Source organism: Tursiops truncatus, chromosome 15 (genome assembly GCF_011762595.2).
Source record: "Tursiops truncatus isolate mTurTru1 chromosome 15, mTurTru1.mat.Y, whole genome shotgun sequence".
Taxonomy (NCBI): Eukaryota; Metazoa; Chordata; class Mammalia; order Artiodactyla; family Delphinidae; genus Tursiops; species Tursiops truncatus.
In genome coordinates this window covers 85,903,321-85,921,112 of record NC_047048.1, presented here as the reverse complement: position 1 = coordinate 85,921,112, position 17,792 = coordinate 85,903,321, and the positions used below count along the sequence as shown (strand labels likewise).

The 17,792-nt window shown below is 67.5% G+C and overlaps 3 protein-coding genes across 18 annotated transcripts in view; 1 reads left to right on the top strand and 2 right to left on the bottom strand.

Annotated features, from left to right (window-relative positions):
- The first annotated feature begins 15 nt into the window (after positions 1-15).
- Positions 16-6,492, top strand: ARFRP1 (ARF related protein 1). 3 transcript variants are annotated; one of them, XR_002179649.3, is made up of 8 exons: positions 17-168; positions 659-757; positions 1,025-1,112; positions 1,320-1,402; positions 4,443-4,524; positions 4,707-4,772; positions 5,277-5,377; positions 5,446-5,482. XR_002179649.3 is itself a non-coding variant. In XM_004311087.4 (8 exons), exons 2-8 carry the CDS (start codon positions 665-667, stop codon positions 5,531-5,533), a joined length of 606 nt encoding a protein of 201 aa, XP_004311135.1. In that variant the 5' UTR covers positions 18-168; positions 659-664; the 3' UTR covers positions 5,534-6,492. The 3 variants fall into 3 exon arrangements, 2 of the variants coding, with proteins under 2 accessions (XP_019806817.1, XP_004311135.1); XM_004311087.4 differs by having other exon boundaries at positions 18-168; positions 4,702-4,772; positions 5,446-6,492; XM_019951258.3 differs by lacking the exon at positions 5,277-5,377 and having other exon boundaries at positions 16-168; positions 5,446-6,492.
- Positions 6,493-7,246: 754 nt separating this feature from the next.
- On the bottom strand, positions 7,247-8,975 carry TNFRSF6B (TNF receptor superfamily member 6b). The gene is made up of 3 exons (XM_019951257.3): positions 8,384-8,975; positions 8,090-8,293; positions 7,247-7,673 (listed from the first exon to the last, which is right to left on the bottom strand). Exons 1-3 carry the CDS (start codon positions 8,778-8,780, stop codon positions 7,381-7,383), a joined length of 894 nt encoding a protein of 297 aa, XP_019806816.1. The 5' UTR covers positions 8,781-8,975; the 3' UTR covers positions 7,247-7,380.
- Positions 8,976-9,122: 147 nt separating this feature from the next.
- RTEL1 (regulator of telomere elongation helicase 1) overlaps positions 9,123-17,792 on the bottom strand; it is a 28,275-nt gene continuing 19,605 nt past the window's right edge. For 6 of the 14 annotated variants that reach the window (XM_033840374.2, XM_033840375.2, XM_033840381.2 and 3 more), the window contains 20 exons: positions 16,819-16,951; positions 16,587-16,700; positions 16,471-16,511; positions 16,249-16,334; positions 16,044-16,121; positions 15,636-15,713; positions 15,058-15,204; positions 14,861-14,997; positions 14,582-14,705; positions 14,344-14,491; positions 14,037-14,197; positions 13,323-13,451; positions 11,830-12,028; positions 11,555-11,695; positions 10,820-10,936; positions 10,423-10,653; positions 10,197-10,334; positions 9,933-10,070; positions 9,740-9,843; positions 9,123-9,602 (listed from right to left, as the gene is read on the bottom strand). In XM_033840374.2, coding sequence (XP_033696265.1) covers positions 9,522-9,602; positions 9,740-9,843; positions 9,933-10,070; positions 10,197-10,334; positions 10,423-10,653; positions 10,820-10,936; positions 11,555-11,695; positions 11,830-12,028; positions 13,323-13,451; positions 14,037-14,197; positions 14,344-14,491; positions 14,582-14,705; positions 14,861-14,997; positions 15,058-15,204; positions 15,636-15,713; positions 16,044-16,121; positions 16,249-16,334; positions 16,471-16,511; positions 16,587-16,700; positions 16,819-16,951 — 2,525 coding nt within the window. In that variant the 3' untranslated portion in view covers positions 9,123-9,521. The remainder of the gene's footprint in view (positions 9,603-9,739; positions 9,844-9,932; positions 10,071-10,196; positions 10,335-10,422; positions 10,654-10,819; positions 10,937-11,554; positions 11,696-11,829; positions 12,029-13,322; positions 13,452-14,036; positions 14,198-14,343; positions 14,492-14,581; positions 14,706-14,860; positions 14,998-15,057; positions 15,205-15,635; positions 15,714-16,043; positions 16,122-16,248; positions 16,335-16,470; positions 16,512-16,586; positions 16,701-16,818; positions 16,952-17,792) is intronic. The other 8 variants (XM_073793183.1, XM_033840383.2, XM_033840389.2 and 5 more) reach the window with 7 other exon arrangements.

Below are 17,792 nucleotides of genomic sequence, written 5' to 3'. Positions count from 1 at the left end.
GCGGGGGCCGCCGGGACGGCTCCGCCCCTCCCCGGGTGGCCAGCCGGCGTCCCGTCGGGCGCCACGCGGGGTCAGCGCGGGGTCAGCGTGGGGTCAGAGGGCCAGGCGCGCTGCGGTTCCGCCGGCTCTTCGGCTCCCCGGCTCCGCGGCCCGGCCGGGCAGGCGCAAGTAAGTCGAGTAGGGCGAGCAGAGCTGGGCCCGGGCCCGGCGGCCGGTCCGCAGTCTGTCCGCGCCGCCCTCCACCCGCACCCATGCGCCCCGCCTCTGAGAGGCGCCCGCGGCGGGCCGGGTGCGAGGCGGGCGGCTCGCGGGGAGACCCGAGCGGAGCGAAGCCCGAGGGGAGCCCGGGCTGGGGAGCGAGGGCCGCGCTCGGGGTGAAGCGGGGCGGGACGGGCCGCCTTTTGCCTGCGAGCGGAGCGCCCTGGCCGGGCCGGGAGTGGGAGCGAGGGCGCCGGGAGCTCCGGGCCAAGGCGGGAGCAGTTGCGGAGGCGAAGGCGGCGGCGGCAGTGCCGGGCTGAGGGGAGGCGGGTCAGGAGGAGCCCAGCTCAGGGCTCCAGCTCTGAGCGGTCAAGCGGGCAGACAGACCCTCTGCCCGTTGAGGGGCGCTGGGGAGGCGTGGTGCGGGCCGGTTCGCCCGTGACCGATCTCGGGTTCCCAGGGCAGGATGTACACGCTGCTGTCAGGCCTGTACAAGTACATGTTCCAGAAGGATGAGTACTGCATTCTGATCTTGGGTCTGGACAACGCCGGGAAGACGGTACGTGCGGTCCCGTGTCAACACCCCTACTCCCCCGCTGCCCCATGGTCCTGTTGGTTTTATGCTTTTAGCTGCATGTTCTGTACCCATACAGGATCCGAACTCCGCTTAAGACCATGGGACAGTTACCGCTAGCTGCCTTAAAAGCAAAACGTTGTTTTGTTTTGTTTCAGTTTAGAGGAATAGGCCCAAGTAGGGGTATTTGTGAAGCAGCCATGAGAAGTCTCCCAGTTCTCACGTCACCCCTCTTTCTGTCTCTCCCTTTAGACCTTCTTGGAGCAGTCAAAGACCCGGTTCAACAAGAACTACAAGGGGATGAGTCTGTCCAAAATCACTACCACTGTGGGCCTAAACAGTAAGGAGGTCCTTTACGGCTGTGGGTTTGGGGGGCAGAACCCTGAGGATGCTGCAGTGTACGGAGGCCGAGGGTGAGGCCACTGCTCCGGCTCCCACTGGCCCCAGCATCGCGGAGCGCCGGCACCGCCTGGTCCTCCCGGGAGGGCTGGGAGCCCGTGTGTCAGGGACCAAGGCCACAGCCTCACCTGTCTCCTTTTCTTCCCAGTCGGCACTGTGGACTTTGGAAAGGCCCGCCTCATGTTCTGGGACTTAGGGGGGCAGGAGGAGCTGCAGTCTCTGTGGGACAAGGTAAGGTGGGCGGATGCCACATCGACTCCCTGGCCTGCCTGTCGTGCCATCTCTCTAGTTGGCACCGTGGTCTCTTCCTGCCTTTCCTCAGAAGGCCTGGGACTCCCCTTCTTTTCTTCCTGTTGGCGGCTTCCGTCACCCACTTGGTTCCTGAGGCTCGCCTCCATCCCAGTTCCCAAGTCACTCCCCCCAAGAGCAGAGACAAACTCGGGTCCTTTTGGCTTAGAGATTTTGTTGCTGATCAGAACGGGACGAGATGAAGAATGGTCGAGGAGCAGACCTGGGGGAGACGCAACGCCTGTTTGGTGCTCAGGTGCAGCACCGGGGCCTGAGTCTCCCCTACTGGGTCCTCCCTCAGTCCTAGCTTAGGGCCTGTCCTCCATGGTGGCCCCTTCCCCATCAGGGGAGGGTGTCCTCCACGGCCCACAGCACGTGTCTCCTCTTTCGAGGTAGGTTTGAAGCGTTTCTGAGACCTCGAGACTGGAGTCGGTGTTCAGCTCAGCCTGTGCCAGGCACCGGGGTCCAGCAGAGAACAGGGCAGGACAAGCCTCTTCCCTCAGCCCCCTCCCAATGGATTGACGTGGCGGCTTTGGTACAGCCTAGTGCCAGGGGCACTCTGACAAGCTCAGACAAGCTCACCCTGATTCTGGGGGCAAATGTGCCCAACCCAGCACTTGCCGGTGGCTCGCATGCCCTGGTCTTGATTTCTGGTTTGACCCCAGCAGCACGTACCTGGTCACTTTTTCCTTTTTCCTCCCAAAGTGTCCCCCTCGTCCTGACCTCCAGCCAAGAGGACAGGTTCCATCCTGCGGCCAGAAGGTCACTGACAGACCTCCTGTGGCCATTTAAGTTGGACCAAGGCAGACCCAAGCTAGGGGCTGTCTGTGCAAACTCTAGACTCACGCGGGGAGTGTGAGACAGGTCCTGATATTCTGTCATAGGCAAGGGTCTCGGGGGCAGATGCTGCGGCAGAGGTTGGGGTGCAAGTGTATAGGGGGGGATGCAGGCCTGGGCAGGGGTGGGGTCATCTCAGATGCTGCCCCATGTCGGGCCAAGCTGGCTGGGACTCCATCCCTGTGGCAGGTCACCACGGTGGGCTGCCCTGGGCGGCTGTGACATGGTCAGATGGCTCTTTATGGGTCAGAATGGGTCTTGCAGGAGCCAACAAGGGGATCTGCACTGGGTGCACTGCTTGTCACGGCAGCCAGGCCACGGCCGGTAACAGGTGCACCTGCACACACACGCCTCTGGTTGGGGACTGGCTTCTCCTGAGGCGAAACTGGGTTGGTCGTGCCCCCCCATCCCCCCACCAGCTTCCACGTCTGTTGGTGGCGTGGCCTCGTTGCCTCATCACGAGGGGCTGAGCCCCGATCGCTGAGCCTGCCGTCTCGGAGGGACCCTGGGCTGCTCGCGTGCTCTGTGACTCAGGTGGAGTGGGTGCCCTGCCGCCTGCCTACGGCGTCAGGTGCCCCTGCCAGGGTGGGCGCCCTGCTGGCCCCTGTGAGCAGGTAGCATGGAGGTGACCACACCCCTAACCCCAGCTCTGAGTCACCAGGAGGGGTGGAAAGTGGGGCTTCTGCTCCCGCTCTGGATCTGAGCCGCTGTCGTGGGGCCTGCCCCCCACCCCCGTGCCATCCGGCACGGTCCGGCGGGTCTTCACTCGCGTGTCCACTACTGTCCGTCCACGCACACCTCCGCTCGTGCCGCACACTGCTGCCCACGGGTCTGTGCGCGTGCCAGCCTCAGGCCAGGTCTGTGGACCAAGCAGACCCCCTGGCGCCCTGCCACAGGGGTGACTTCTGGCCTCTGTCCCTCCAGGCCACAGCCGAGAGCCCTCCAGCGCGAGGCCACAGGTGACACCACCATCAGGGTCTGGGCACGGCGGTTGCCGCGGGCTCAGGGCAGCCCCTTGCCCTCCAGGTTGGGCTCACGCTAAGCCCCAGGGGTGCCGCCCCTATCCCTGCCGCTGCTGCCTGGCCGTCACGCGATGCCCGAGGGCGTGGCGGTGGACCTGGGCCCGTCTGCCGGGGCCCGGTTGCACATGGGTTGAAGTCCCCTGCCACCACAGGGGCCCCAGGGGCAGAGCAGTGATTCCCTCACTGACTCGCTGCAAACCCCCGCGCTGTCCCCTCCTGCCTCGGAGGCCTCCACGGTTGGGCCGCAGCTCCTGGCCCTGCGTCACCCAGCAGGCTGGCCAGAGAGGCCCCGGGTGTAGGACATGTGGTCTGCAGACCCAGAGGCCACCCGTGTCGGGCTTCCTTCTCTGTAGCGAGTGCAGGTACAAAGGCTTGACTTGTACTGGGGGGGCGGGGACAAGTTGGCGTCATGCCCTGTGGGACATGTGCGTGTTCCCGGTTCTTGGGATCATGCTGGGCAGGAGCTGGAGTGCGCGTGGGGGCGTCACCCGCTCCGCCAGTGTGGGCATTTCTGTACTCTTTTCTGAGCGGAACAAAAGGCTGACTTGCCAGGCCCGTTTCGTGTGTCTGTCCTTTCCCAGGGGTGCTGCCGTTCACCCCCCATAGCTCTCCCCATACCCCGGGCTCTGGTGGTTTTAAGTGTCGGGGTGGCTCCTGTGTGGCCGCTGCTGGGAGGGAACCCAGGGCCAGCCACCCTCCCGGCCCCGGTCCAGCCTGCAGAGCTCCGAGCTCGCTGGCGCTGGCTCAGGTGTTGGTTCTGTCCCGCGCAGGGGGCAGAGCTGCTGTGAATGTTCCGGACTCGCCCCTCGGCGGGCTTTCCGTGGCTTCCCGACGGCAAGCCGCCGCTGCCCCCACCCCCAGGCCTGCTGAGACCCCAAGCCCCTGCCGTCAGGCCAGCAGGTGTGGGTGGGTCCTAAGAGCGGAGGCTGAAGCGGTGTTCGGAGCACAGCACCCGGCAAGTGGGTGAGGGAGGTGGCCACCCCGGCCCGGGGGGTCTGGGGCGCCTCTCCACTCTGCCCTCCCTCCCCACCCCCAGGAAGCACCCCAGAAGGGTCTTCCAGCTGGGGGCTGCCTCAAGGTGGCCGGGTGCCCGCGGCTCAGCACCCCGTTCTGCTCCCGCCCAGTACTACGCGGAGTGCCACGGCGTCATCTACGTCATCGACTCCACGGATGAGGAGCGGCTGTCCGAGTCCAAGCGAGCATTCGGTGTGTGCGGCTGGCCAGGCTGCCTCCAGAGCTGGGCTGGGTGGGGGAGGGGGAGGGCGCCAGGTCAGGAGGGCCCCGCTGAGTGCGTCCACGCCTCTAGGGGGTCCGTGAGGGCCTGGGGACCTCTGGGCAGAGGCGGACAAAGGGCGCTCACTGCCTCCTCTCTGCTCGCCCCAGAGAAGATGGTCACAAGCGAGGCGCTGGACGGTGTCCCCATCCTGGTGCTGGCCAACAAGCAGGACATTGAGGTGAGCCCCTGGGCCCAGTGGGCCCCACTCCCGGGGGACAGGGCGCCTCTCCCGGGGGAGGGCTGCTGCCTTCCTCAGACACCAGGGCATGGCTGCCCTGGGGGCAGAGCCGCCCCCCCCCCCCCCGCCAGGCTTCTGGCCGCAGTGCTGCCAGTGGGAGCCTCCTGCTGGGCAGACCCAGGTGAAAGAAAGCTCTGGAAAGAAGATGCAGAGGGACCAGGGTGGGAGTCAGCCCTGACCCCGACCTGTCTGCTGCCCTTGAGCACAGCAGCTGTGCTGGCCTCATCCCCTGGGACCACTGACCACTGGTGGTGCAGAGCCATCCGCGTGGAGGGGGCCCTGAGCACTGCTTCCCTGTAGACCTTCCCTGACACCTGCTCCCCTGAGGTGGCTCGCCAGGCAGGACCCCTCCTGGATGGAGTAGCCCCGGGGTGCCCCCTGCAGCTCTAGGAGCTGCCCTGGGGCCGGGCCTGAGCCTGATCCTCGCAGCCTCGCCTCCCCCAGACTTGCCTCTCCATCCCCGACATCAAGACTGTGTTCAGCGACTGCGCCTCCAAGATCGGCAGGCGCGACTGCCTGACCCAGGCCTGCTCGGCCCTCACGGGGTGAGTGGGGCTTGCCCTGGGCGCCGGGGGCCACGGCTGGCCCCGCCTCACACCCACTGTCTCCACAGTAAGGGGGTGCGCGAGGGCATCGAGTGGATGGTGAAGTGCGTCGTGCGGAACGTGCACCGGCCGCCGCGGCAGCGGGACATCACATAGGCGCAGCCGGCCCAGGGCGCCTGCCGCTCGTCCTGAAGAGCTCCTGCTGATTCCGCCGCTGATCCCCCCGGGGGCTGGGTTGGCTTTGCCTTGTGGTGGTTCTACTTGCTTTGTTTTTCTTCTAAGACAAACTTTTCTCTGTATCCAGAAAAGCGTAGGCATCCGGAGGCTTCTTCTGCCGAGGGGAGCTGGGGTGGCAGGGACCCCACCAGACCCTCACATCGGGCCTGGGCCCCGCCCCCAAGGCCCAGTTTTGGGGTCCCGGGGTGAGGCCTTGGCAGGCCACCACTCCCTTTGGAGCTGCTGCTCCAGCAGGCCTGCCGGCCTGGACCCTCGTGGGGCCTTGTGGGGCAGCTGCTTGGAACTGGGTTCCAAGTAGTGTGGGGCCTTTCACAGTGCCCAGGGCTACATCGTGCCCACGGAGGGGGCCGGGGGGCCATGGCTGTCCTCAGCCTCTGTCCCCTCTGATCCTGGAGGCGGACTGGGGGGCTGGTGTCAGCTTCAGGAAGACCTGGGCTTGCCTCCGTCCCTGTCCTGATGCAGCCTCAGGACAGGGCAGGGGAGACCTGCCTGGGAGGCTGTGTGCCCCCTCCACTGGCCCAGCCACCTTGTTTTGATCCCCAGCAAGGACGGTAAAGCTAGGCGGTTGTGCTGGGAGTGGGCATCACCCCACCCCCCACCCCCCGCAAGCCTGCCTGCCACCCACCTAGGATGACCACAGTTACCACCTCTGGGGTGGGCTGGTGGTGTGCTGGGCCTGCGCTTCCAGCTGGCGGTGAAGGGCGGGGTCCCCCTCAGGGCTGGGGTGAGCCATCTAGAAAGCCCTTTCCAGGCCTGTGTCCAGGAGCAGAGGCCCTCCAGGCAAGACTGGTCCTCAGGACCCTCCCACACGGCCCCTGCAGGAGCTGCCAACCCCCCATGAGCCTAGCTGTGGGTGAAATAAAGACAGTTGGAGTGGCTCCTGTCCACTGTTCCTCCAGAGGCCTGGTGGCTTCGTGTCTGAGGGTCACAGTCCCAGCTGCTCTCCCCGATGGGGCCCAGGAGGAGATGCTGGGAAAGGGATGAGTCAGGGCTGGGGCTGGGGACCAGCTGCAGGTGATGTGAGTCATGGGGGAGTGGGGGGCTGTGACTCTGCCTCCCCTGCGGCCCTTCCTGGGGGTCAGGCAGGGGGTTCCGGGGCTGGCAGGGGGCTGCCAGGCCAGGACTGGGAGTTCCCCTGGATTGGTGAGTCAAGCCGTCATCCAAACCTGCCCCAGAAGGGAAAACCGACATTTCCCAGAAAGCGAGTGAGATACGCTGTCCTACCGGGAGGTCTTGGCCGGTCCCTTGCTGGGAAATCCCCTGCTGCTTTGAGGGTGGAGCCCAAAGGAGGGGTAACGAGGGGGACACTTCTCCTGGTGCCCCAGGACACACGGGCTGGCGTGTTGACCACTCCGGGCTGGCTTCTGTTCCACGGGGAGAGCCCAGGGACTGGGCAACCCTCCCTCCACACCATCCTAACCACTGAGAGCACAACTGGGGTGGGGAGGATCACGCAGTGAGGCCTGGGGACGGCTGCCACCCGCTGTCCCCGTCTCCCACAACCCTTCCCCCATCGAGGGTCCGTCCCAGTCGGGGTGGGGAGGGGGGGAAGGCAGCAGGCCGCGCCCGGGCAGCCTGCCCAGGTGTGTCCCCTGCGAGATGTGCCCACTGCGCGCTGGCCAGACACCACACTCGTTTGCCAATCGGCTTTATGAAAAATAAATCTAACGCCACAGGAGCCGGGTCCAAAGCCTCCTTAGGTGCGACTTGCGGGCCGCCCATGCGGGGGGCTTGGGCCGGGAGCGAATAAATAACGGGGAGAGTGCTCAGCGCGTGCGGAGGAAACGCTCGCGGACGCTGCGCTCCAGCCCGCACAACCTGGCCGCGCGCAGCGCCCGCAGCAGCCGCGCCCCCAGCGTCCCGGGCCGCGCCTCTCGGAGCTCCGTGAGCTGCAGCCACAGCCTCCGCCGAAGCGCCGCGCGGTCCTCCCTTTGCGGCGGCGGCGGCGGACTCCGCGCCCTGGGGCCCGCAAGCGCCTGCTGCAGCCGCTGGAGCCTCCTGGGAGAGATGTCCTGGAAAGCTACGAAGTCGACCACGGCGCGCTGGCACTCCTCGGTCCCTGCGGGAGAGAGGGGCGAGGGCGTACCCGACTAGCTGCCACCGCGCCGTGAGCGTCCCTCCGCGTTCCGGAGGGACAGGACCGAGGGATCCCCGCGCACTAACGAGTGGATGAGGCGGGAGCCGTGCTGGAGGAGCCGGGGCGACCGCGGGAAACTCGGCCGGCAAGGAGGCGGGGCTCGTGGGCCGATGCCGGGGGTGGGATGCGACGTGAAGGGGACCCGCCACGTTCGCTGCCGTTCCCTCCCGCAAGCCATTTAAATCCTCGGAGCCTGCTTCCCAAGGTCGGCGGGAAACGGCATCACCCGCCAGCGCTGACGCCCTCAGCCAACGGCATCCCCTAGGCTGTCCCCACCGCACTTCCGGAAGCCCTTCCCAGGAGCCCACCGAGGCCTCCGCGCCCCCCGTCCCGCTCACCCGGTGCCCCCGGCTCCAGCGAGCCGAGCGGGAAGCCCGTGCATTTGGTGCACAGGGCATCGTGGAACGGGGAGCCCGGCACGTTGACGGCCAGGCCCAGGGCCGTGCAGTTGCGGTGGGGCTGGCACCGCTCCGAGCTCGAGCTGCTGGCGGAGAAGGTGCCCGGGGAGCACGGTTGGCACTGCGTGTTCTGGCTGGAGGTGCCTGAGGACGAACGCGGAGGCCGGCGTCAGGAGAGCCGAGTTGGCTCCGTTCGGCGGAGGGCCCGGCGCCGCGGCCCCGCCCTGCACCCACCGGGGGCGACCACGCCTGCGCCGGGCGGGCAGGGCTCGTGCTCCAGGCAGAAGCTGGCGTGCGCGAAGAAGCCGGGGCGACAGCGGCAGGCGCGGTTGTGGGTGGCCCCGCACGGCCGCGCCTCCTCCTCGCGCTCCCCGCAGATGACGTTGCAGTATCGGCAGCGCTCCAGGTAGTTCCAGAACTGCGTGTAGTGGCGCGGCGGGCACGCGCCGCACGTCGTGGGGTTGTCCCGGCCGCAAGGTCGCTGCACGAAGGTGCCCGGGGGGCACTTGTCGCACGCCAGCCACTCCCCCGTCTCCGCGTCCCGCCTCGGGTAGGTCGGCGCGCCCGCCGCCGTCCCCCGCGCCGCAAGCGCCAGCAGCAGGGCCGGTAGCGGCCACAGCAAGGGCCTCATGGTCTCGCTGTAGTGGCAGCGGCCTCCGGGGCCGCGTCCTATAAGGGCTGGCTTGGCCACGCCCCCGCGGAGCCCCGCCCCGCCTGAGGGGAGCGGTCGGCCACCTGGGGGCCCAGGCTTTGACCTCTCCCTCCGCAGAGCCCAGTGCCAGGGCGGTCCCGTGCAGGCCACCAGCACCACGAGCAGCTCCTGACCCCGTTACCAGGCCTGGCAACCGGCGGGTGGAGGGGGTAGCGGCTCCTGCTCTGAACAAACCAGGTGCGAGGGAGGCTGCCCAGGCGCCTCCTTCCTTCCAGGCTCCCCCACCCCACCACCGAGGCCGGGCCACACAGAACGCTTCCCAGCAGTGCCGGCAGCTTTATTAGAACCCTGGCCCCTGAGGAACAAGCAGGTCCCTGGAAGGTCCCCGGGACAGAAGGTGCAGGGCTCCCCTCCTTCCTGCTGGGGCTCCACCCACAGGCTGGCGGTCAGGGAAGTTCTGGGGAAGCACCTTCCAGTGGACCCACCCCAGACCCCAAGGTGGCCTCGGGGCCTCTCACAGGGGGCCCAGATCCTGCAGCCGTCTCAGGGGGCTCCCCACGGACACTAGACTGGCCTCCCCGTCAGGTGCGCTCTCGGCCAAGGGGTTTCTGGTATCAGGCCTGGCCCACCCACAGCCGACAAGCAAGTGTCCAGGCTGCGCCCCAGGCAGGGGCGGCCTCAGCCTCCGCAGACCCTGCAGCGCCCAGAGGGTCTCAACGTTCACTGGGGCTCCGGCCAGAAGACCTGCGTGAGGCTCTGCTTTCTGGTGGCAGCATGGCAGGCCGGGCACGTCCTAGAGACCTGTGGAGAGAAGGCGCTGGACACACCTTCTCAGACCCCACTGCCCACCCCAGCCCCTCAGCCCACCATGTGGGGCAACGCCCAGCAGGCCACGTCCACAGGGGACAGGGCTGGGTCCACAGGGTCTGGCTGCCGACCTGGAGGTGCTGTCGCCAACAGGCCCGGCAGCAGTGGAAGTCGCAGGAGGGGCACTGGAAGGGGACCACGTCCTCCGCCCTGCAGCCAGGACACACCAAGCCCACTGCAAGGGGGCTGACGTGAGCGCCACAGGCCTGCTCGGGCTGGGCCCCCACTCCCAATGGTCCCTGCAGCCCCTCCCACGAGACCTACCCCACTCGGACTGTGCCTGCCCGCAGGGGGCACTGGGGGGCCGGCTGGGAGCCCCCACCCCCCGAGCCGGCCTCTGCGTAAGGAAGGAGAAGCTCTTGCTCTGGGTCTTCCCGGGGGGTTTCTCTGGCAGTGAGGGGCCTGGAAACAGGAGGGAGCGAGTCCGAGGGGTGCCTGGCACTTCCCTGCTGCCCACCTGCCCACCCTGCCAGGGCTGAGGGGAGCTGTGGCAACAGGGCAGCAGGAGCACCAGGCAGGTGGCCCTACCTGTCCCGCGAGCCTCACAGACGAGGTCAGAAGGCACAGCAGGGCTCCCCTCCCAGGGTCCTGGAGCCTGGGTGCCCAGGTCCACACACTTCTGCCGGAAGCGCTGCTTGTGGTGAGGGCGCACGAACATGCCGAACCCTGCTGGGAGCGCGGAGCATCGCTCAGGCGTGGCCCTGCCGCCCACCCCACTGCCCGCCCCCACCCGCCCCCCACACGGGCCACTTGCTCTGCAGCAGGGTCAGGTCCTCAGGCTTGGCGGTGGTGAGTGAGGCCACCACAGCCACCACCTTCTCGAAGTCGTCATCCTGCTTGTAAGTGGTCAGCGCCGCCAGGAGCTGACTGTAGCCTGTGGCCCCCAGGGCCCGGTGGGCATCTGCCAGGTAGGCACTCACAGCGGACGGGTGCTTCTTTGCTCCAGGGGCTCCGGACCCCTCAGGAGGCCGGCGGCTGGGGTCTCCTGGTGGGAAGGTAACACATCTCAGTCCACCAGCTTCCCAGCACATCACATTGGCCTCCCCTGCTCTGGGGGCACAGAACCACAGCGGCTCCCAGGAGACTCCTCCCCGCCAGGGTCTTCCCTCTGCTCCTGGCTCTGGTCCAAAGCCTCTTCAGGGATCAGGTACCTGCAGGGAGCAGCCCGGAGGCCAGGTGGGGCCGGCCCTGGTTCAGGTGTTCGCAGGGGTCCAGCTGCCTGGCTGCACCCTGGGACACGGTCAGCTTGGGGTCAGGCTCCCTCCTTCCTGAAGAAACACGGAGACAAGGAGGCGCCCAGCTGGTCCCTGAGGGTCCAGAGCATGACCAGGGAGGGGACGGGTCTGTCCAAGGGGAGACCGGGCCTCAAACTCTCCTCAGACAACCGCTGGAGGCCCCCGACAGGAGGGAGCAGGCAGGCCTCCTCCCCTGCCTTAAACGGGGGGCAGGAAAGTGGGGGGCAGGCACAAGGACACCCCAGTCCAGAAGGGAGCAGAAGGGTGACTTAGGCAGGAATCTCCAACCCCAGGGGCCCCGTGATTCCCATCCTTGGGGAAGTCTCATCCAGAGATGGGCTCTTCCTTAATAAATGGGGACAGCAACTCCCAGGCTCTAGACGTGCAGGGCCCACTCCAGGTAGAGACGGGGGTGGACGGGGCTCCAGGACCCCTGTGCATACACGACTCCCCAGGCGCAGGTCCTCCTCGGAGGCCCGGGCCATGTGTGTTCTGGGGGTCCACACCTCCCCAAAGTGGGGCCCCCCGCACAGATCTGTCAGCCTCAGGAACAGGGAGGCTGGGCCACATGAAGACCCACTCCAAGGGCCAGGTGCCACCCACCCTCAGGGTCTGAGTTTGAGGGTCCCACCCAGGCAGGGCCCGCCTCACCGCTGGGGCCCAGGGCCGGTCGTGCTCCCTGCCTCCAGGGAAGGCCATGCTCGGGCTGGGAGCTGCAGCCTCGGCCCGTCAGTTGGCAGCAGACCTCCTCAAACTGCTGCTTGTGGTGGGGCCGCACGAACTGATAGAAGCCTGTGGGGAGGGGCGGGGTCTGGGCCTGCAGCCACCACACGGGGTCCCCACCGACACCTCTGCAGGTCAACCGGGGACCCTGGTGGCCCCCAGGCTGGGACCCTCAAGTGGGCAGCCTCTACTGGCCAAGGCACCTCGGAGCAGGCTGTGCTTCTTGGGGTCCTCGGCAAAGAGGGGGCCAAGGTGAGCGGCCAGGGCCGCGAGGTCATCGGTGCTCTTGTACTCCCGCAGGGCCCGGGTAAAGGTGTCGAAGCTGGCCTGGCTCAGCGCCTGCTTCACGGCTGCCATGAACAGCTTGGCCCTGCCTGTGTCCGCGCCGGCTTCTGGCCCCTCCTGCGACACACAGCCGGTGCCCGTCAGGAGGCGCCAACGCTCCCCATCTGCGGGGGCAGCGAGCTGCCGTCGGGGGCTGCTGGGGAGGATGCTTAGCTGGCCTGGCCCAGCTGGCAGGGGACCCCCCGGCTAGCTTCAGCTTAGATGGCCAGGCCCGCTGAGCACCGCAGAGGCAGAGTGCAGGCTGGCGGTGCCTCCTCTGCTGAGGTCCCGGTGCCCACGGCAGGGGACACTTCTCAACACGCCAGGACTTCAAACAGCCCCGTGCCCTATTTGTGCTGCACACCCCAGCCCTGATCCCGGACCCTCGAAAAGGACCCTCCAGGCTCCCAGGCTGCCCCCCAGCTCGGCCCTCAGAGGCCCAGGCCCCTGGCACCTAGGCCACTTCCTCAGTGCCAGTCCCCCGGGCACCACCTGGTTCTTCCCAGAAGCCAAGGGTGGCGGACAGAGGCACTGGCATTTGGGGCTTTCCGGAGCTTCTAGGATGTAACTCAGCTGCTCTTAACTGCTTTCATCCGAGGCTGGGAACGCCACGTGCCTCACACGCAGGCACCTCACCAGCCAAGTTCGTGCCAACAGCCCAGCCTGACCTGGGCCAGGGGAGCCAGCCCGGCTGCAGGCCCCACACCAGACCTGCCAAAGGGCCAGGCCTGGCTCCTGCCCAGCTGGGAAGACAGCACCTTCTGTGGATGGAGCCCACGGGCCTGCGTGGACCCGACCACCCCACCAAAAAGCAACACAAAACGAAAGGCCCAAATCTGCCAGGTGTGCAGGACTCCAAAGTGTGGAGGGTCTGCCCTGAGGGGGGCACACTGCCCAGGCACCCCAGTAAGGGGGAGTAGACGTGAGGCAGGCGGTGGCACTGCAGCAAAGGGCTCATGGGAACCCCGTGCTGGTTCTGAGAGCTGAGTGGAGGTGAGATGTTCTCACAGTAAAATATCAAAGCAGAAGAGGGACGGGATCAGAGCAGGCCAGGCCCTGGCACAGCATGAGCCTGGCGGGTGGAGGGTGACAGCGGGATCCGCAGAACAAGCAGCTCGTCTGTGAGGAAGTGAATCCAGCCAAACACCGGCGGTGGGGTTGGTGCGGGCCCTGGGTCTGCTGCCCTCCCTCCACCCCTGCACCCACCCTCAGGCCCGGCTGCCCCCTCCCCTGGGCCCCGGCTCCAGCCGGCACACCTGCAGAGCGCCTGCAGAACCTGTCCCCCAGCGGGGACAGCTGAGTCAGGCCACTGGGCAGGTTTGGCCCGCTCACACCTCACACCACCCTGAGCCACACCGGCTGAGGCACCCACCAAACTTCCGCCGTCTGCAGGTCGTCCACATACCGGGCCGCCGACCAGCCTGACCTTCCTCCGCCTGCCACGCTGCTCCTCCGCTGGCCTCTTCTCACGAGGGCCCCACGGGGCGGAGTGGCGGGGGGCCTGAGGGCGACACAGGTGTGTCCCACAGGCCCTCAGGGCCCTGAAGCCCTGACACTGCCCTGGGCGGCAGGGCGGGAGAAGTACCCTCGGCCCCTTGCAGGGAACCAAGTGTGAGAGCAGGTCCCAGGCAGCAGCATGGCAGTAACTGAAGGGCACCGGCGGGAAGGGACAAGAAACACGAGTGGGGCAGCTGCGCCCTGGGCCTAGAGGGCGGGACAGCAGGGGGCGGGCACTGACGCCCGGCGGGAAGTGGGGAGCTTCAGGTCAGCTGGGGAATTATGGGCTTCTGGACAAAGGCCCCAGGGCAGAAGGTCCTGCCCGCAGCTCAGGCTCCCAGAAAGGGCCAGGCTCGGGCACAGCAGGAGCGGGAAGTGAGCGGACCATGTCCAGCACGGGGGTGTGTTGGGGGCCCAGCTGAGGGCTGGGGGCTGTGCTGGGGCGGGGCACGCACACAGCACCACCACGCATCTGCTGAAACCCCCCTGCCTTCCCGACCAGCAGGTGTGCAGGGATGAGCACGGCGGTGCCTGAGCCCAGGTGGGCCGAGCCATCCGTGTCCCCCCCCAGGGAGCCCGGCCCCCGCACCTCCTCCTCCGCGGGCAGGGCCTCGTCCCCAGGCCCCTCGGCCAGCTGCTCGCTGTGTTCCAGGGCGGCCAACAGCCCCACGGGCCTCCGCCGGGCCTGGACGGCTTCCTGCTGGTACTCCACACAAAGGCTGCCCTCGGCGTCCCCGGCGACCAGCAAGCCTGCGGGAGCACGCGTGGGTGACGAAGTCCACCACCGCCTGCTGGGCACTCTAGTCGTCGGCCCCAGCGTGCCACCAGCCTGCGGGAGGCGCCTCGCCCTCCACCCTGTGGGGCCCCAACCGGCCGTGTCGCCCAGCCACACGCACCCGTGTGTCTGCGCCTCAGGCTAGGGACGTGCACATCCAGACTTGTGGCCTTCCTGGTGCGGAGGGGGCCGGGTGACACGGCCACCGAGGCAGTGCCTTCTCCTTCGCCCAGACTCGGAGCAGCAGCTCGGGGGGCCAGCATGGGCATCTAGATGTTCACAGGAGGTTGTGGAGGTCCCGCCCTGCTCCTTCCCCTGGGCGGGACACGAGGGTACAGCCAGCTAGCGCTAAGACTCACGGTTCTCTGAGCGACGCGGAAGAACTGGGCCACATCTCGGATGACGTGGCCGAAGCTGTCGTACACCTTGACGTGGGGACGCACCCAGGAGGGCAGCTGGGCTCTGGCGTCCGCGGAGCTGAACCTGCAGGGCGGTGGGGCCGTCAGCCCGGGAGCCCCGCCTGCCCCGGAGCCCAGCTCCCTGGCAGACTCACCAGAGGGAAGAGCCGGTGTCCGGGGGCAAGGGCTCTGGCCCGAGAGCACCGGCGGGGAGGGGGTGGGGGGAGGGCGGGCCTGCACCTGTGGTCGCAGAGGAAGACAGCCCCGTAGTCATGGCGATGCCGGATCACCCGCCCAATGGCCTGGTTCACAGCCCTGGATGCCTGCTGCCGGTACCAGTCGTGCCCGGAGAGGAACTGCAGGGCCAGGGCGGGGGGCTGCCTCAGCCACGGGGGCTTGAGCACCACCTGCCCACCCTCAGCCGCACAGCCTCTCACCTGGTCCCGGGCCCCATTCTGGCCCTTCATCTCATCCAGGAACTGCATCTTGAGGACAACCCGGGGGTCCATGCGGGGCGGGTATGGGAGGCCCGTGACGATCACTCCACGGCCATTCGCATCGGCGAAGTCCAGCCCCTCGCTGGCCTGGGAGGCAGCGGGCACTCTTTTCCCCCATCTGTCTCCACTCAAGCCCAAGACCTTCCCTAAGGGCCCACCCATGCCTGGGCCCTCACAGCCCCACGGCCCCCAGGATGGGCAGGGTGGGAGAGACCTCCAACTTCGAACCAGGCTGTACCTGGGGTCCACCGCTCCCAGAATCCCACAACCAACTTCTTTTTCTCAGCACCTCCTCCGGCCCACCTGCCCACTGCCCATGCGTGGGCCCCAATGCCCAGCCTAGGACCCGAGGGCCGGCCCTACAGGACCAGCAGGGCCACACCCTCCTGTGTCTGCTGGACATGGGGCCTGAGGGAGGTGACCAGCCTCTCCTGCCCACGGTGCGGCCCCCCTCAGGCACAGGTTCCAGGCGGGGATAAGGAGCCAGGTGTGTGGGACCTGGACCTCAGAGGCCTCACCTTCCCCCGGCACACAGCCAGGAAGGTGGCCCCACTGGACCCGGGGGCGGCGACTCTCGTGTAGAAAGCCTCCATCACCTGGAAGGGGAGGCTGGTCAGCCCGGCCTGGCCCCTCGCCTCCTTGAGCAAGACCCCAGAAATCACCCTGCAAGACGAAGCACCGTCCGAGCCAGGAGGCAGGCCAGCAGGGCTGCAGCAGCACCTTTGTGGCATGGGCTCCCAGGCTGACCCGGAGCCAGCACCCAGTGCCTGCCTGCCGTGCCCAGAACACCCAGGGGCCCCGGGGCTGGGGGGTGGGCGCAGACCTGCTGCCATCGTCCCCAAGCCCAAACTTCCTAAAAGGCCAGCAGGATCTTGGCCACACACACCCTGGGGCTGCCAGGGGGAGGGAGCCCCGGTGACCCAGACCTCAGAGAAGCCTCCTTTGGTCCTCGGCTCCACGAACAGGGGCTTCAGGGCCTCCAGCTTCCTGGCAAAGTCGCGGGCCTACGGGAGGAGGCAGAGAGGGAATGCCCGTCACGCCTTCTCAAAGACACGCGGCCCAGCCCTGCCAGACCCTTGGCTGTTTGGGGCTCCCTCCCGCCCCCAGAAGACACTGCAAGGAGGGACTCACCCGCCAGAACTCCAGGCTTTTCTCCATGACGGGGTAGGAAGGGAAGAAGACCAGGAGCCCATGCGGGACCACACGGGCGATGTTGCCTGCAAGCACCGTGGCCAGCTCAGCAGCAGAGGACCCCTCCAGCCCCAGGAAGACCAGGCAGGACAGGGAGTGGAGCGGGGGCAGGCGACCTCGCAACAGGGCAGGGGCCCAGGAATGGACAGCATGGGCACTCACCCAGTGCCTTCCCCAGGGACGACAAGCACTCGTCAGAGAACCTGCAAGGAACCGGGGGGCTGTTGCCACGAGGGGCCTGGCACTCGGCCACCCGCCTCACCCGCCAGGCCCCCTACCGTTTGTCAAAGGCGGAGCTCAGCTGGGCTCCGTCGGGGCCTTTAGGGACAATCCCCACCCAGATCTGGTGCTTGTCGATGACGTGTGGGTTCTCCAGGCAGACTGGGAAAGGGCTGGAGGGAGGCAGGGGGTGGCCCCTGTGAGATCCTGAACCCCCAGCACCCCGGCAGCCCAGGGCGGGGGGCTGGCTTTGGGAGCCCCCCCGGGGGGGGGCCAAGGGTCAGCACTTACATCTGCATCTCCTGGGTGAAGGAGGACACGGGGGCCAGTGTGCCGCTGGTGAGGATGAGGGTACGGACGCCCTGGTGGACCAGCTCACGCATGCTGTGGCCAGGGCTGAAGCACCAGTAGCTCAGCACCTTCCCTGCGGGGGGCGGGGGCACGTGTGTGAGGCCCAAGCCGCCTGCCCAGCAGCCATCGTGTGTCCCCCAAGGCGGTGCTGGGCCCTGGGGCCCAGGTGCACAAGTCTTCCCCGGGGGTCCTGCCCGCCCTCCCGCGGGGTCCCAGGAGCAGGAAGCAGACCAGAGAAGCCCACCAGCATCCTGGCGCCGGGGGAGGGGGACGCTGAAGTCACTTCCAGAGAGGTCAGCCTACCCCAGCCCTAGATGTCCTTGTGGCTCAGTGAGGAGCCGGCCTCCCCGTGCCTGTACTCCGGGTGGGACTGCAGAAGAAGGAGGGGCAGAGGCCCACAGCCCCTGGAGGCAGGAAGCCAGGGGTGACCTCCTACACACGTCCTGCCCAGCCAGGGAGGATGCCAGAGCATGGCCTGCAGGCAGACACGCCAGCCCTCCCATGCGCTCCCAGTGGCTCCGGAAACAGGAGATGGAATAGCACAAGCGGATGCTCAAACTGTGACTCTCGGGTCAAGACCACGTCACAGGTCAGCAGGGACACTTCCCACAAAAGAGCAAACCACTTTCTGGGACCAGAGAAGCCTTTCCAACTTCTGGGATGGGACCTGCCCCTCAGTGGGGAGGATGGAAGCGAGGCTCTGAGTCCACAGTGTCCTGGGCCAGCCCTGCACCAGCAAGGACAGGAGTGACCATGGAGGACACTGGGGAGCCAGGAGCCCAGTCTCGGGGCGCTCTGGCTTCTCTGTCCAGCGGGGGTCTGAGGGCCAACCCCCGTGGAAACTCCAGGCAGGCCCCGGGCCGCCGGGCCCTCGGAGGTCTCTCACTTTGACAGCTCTGACTCTTAGAGGGCAG

Coding starts and splice junctions, on each gene's coding strand:
- ARFRP1 (XM_004311087.4), top strand. CDS start 665: ATGTACACGCTGCTGTCAGGCCTGTACAAGTACATGTTCCAGAAGGAT. Junction 758..1,024: donor TGGACAACGCCGGGAAGACG/GTACGTGCGGTC, acceptor CTCTCCCTTTAG/ACCTTCTTGGAGCAGTCAAA. Junction 4,773..5,276: donor CCAACAAGCAGGACATTGAG/GTGAGCCCCTGG, acceptor CGCCTCCCCCAG/ACTTGCCTCTCCATCCCCGA.
- TNFRSF6B (XM_019951257.3), bottom strand. CDS start 8,780: ATGAGGCCCTTGCTGTGGCCGCTACCGGCCCTGCTGCTGGCGCTTGCG. Junction 8,294..8,383: donor CGCAGGCGTGGTCGCCCCCG/GTGGGTGCAGGG, acceptor GTTCGTCCTCAG/GCACCTCCAGCCAGAACACG. Junction 7,674..8,089: donor GCTGGAGCCGGGGGCACCGG/GTGAGCGGGACG, acceptor TCTCTCCCGCAG/GGACCGAGGAGTGCCAGCGC.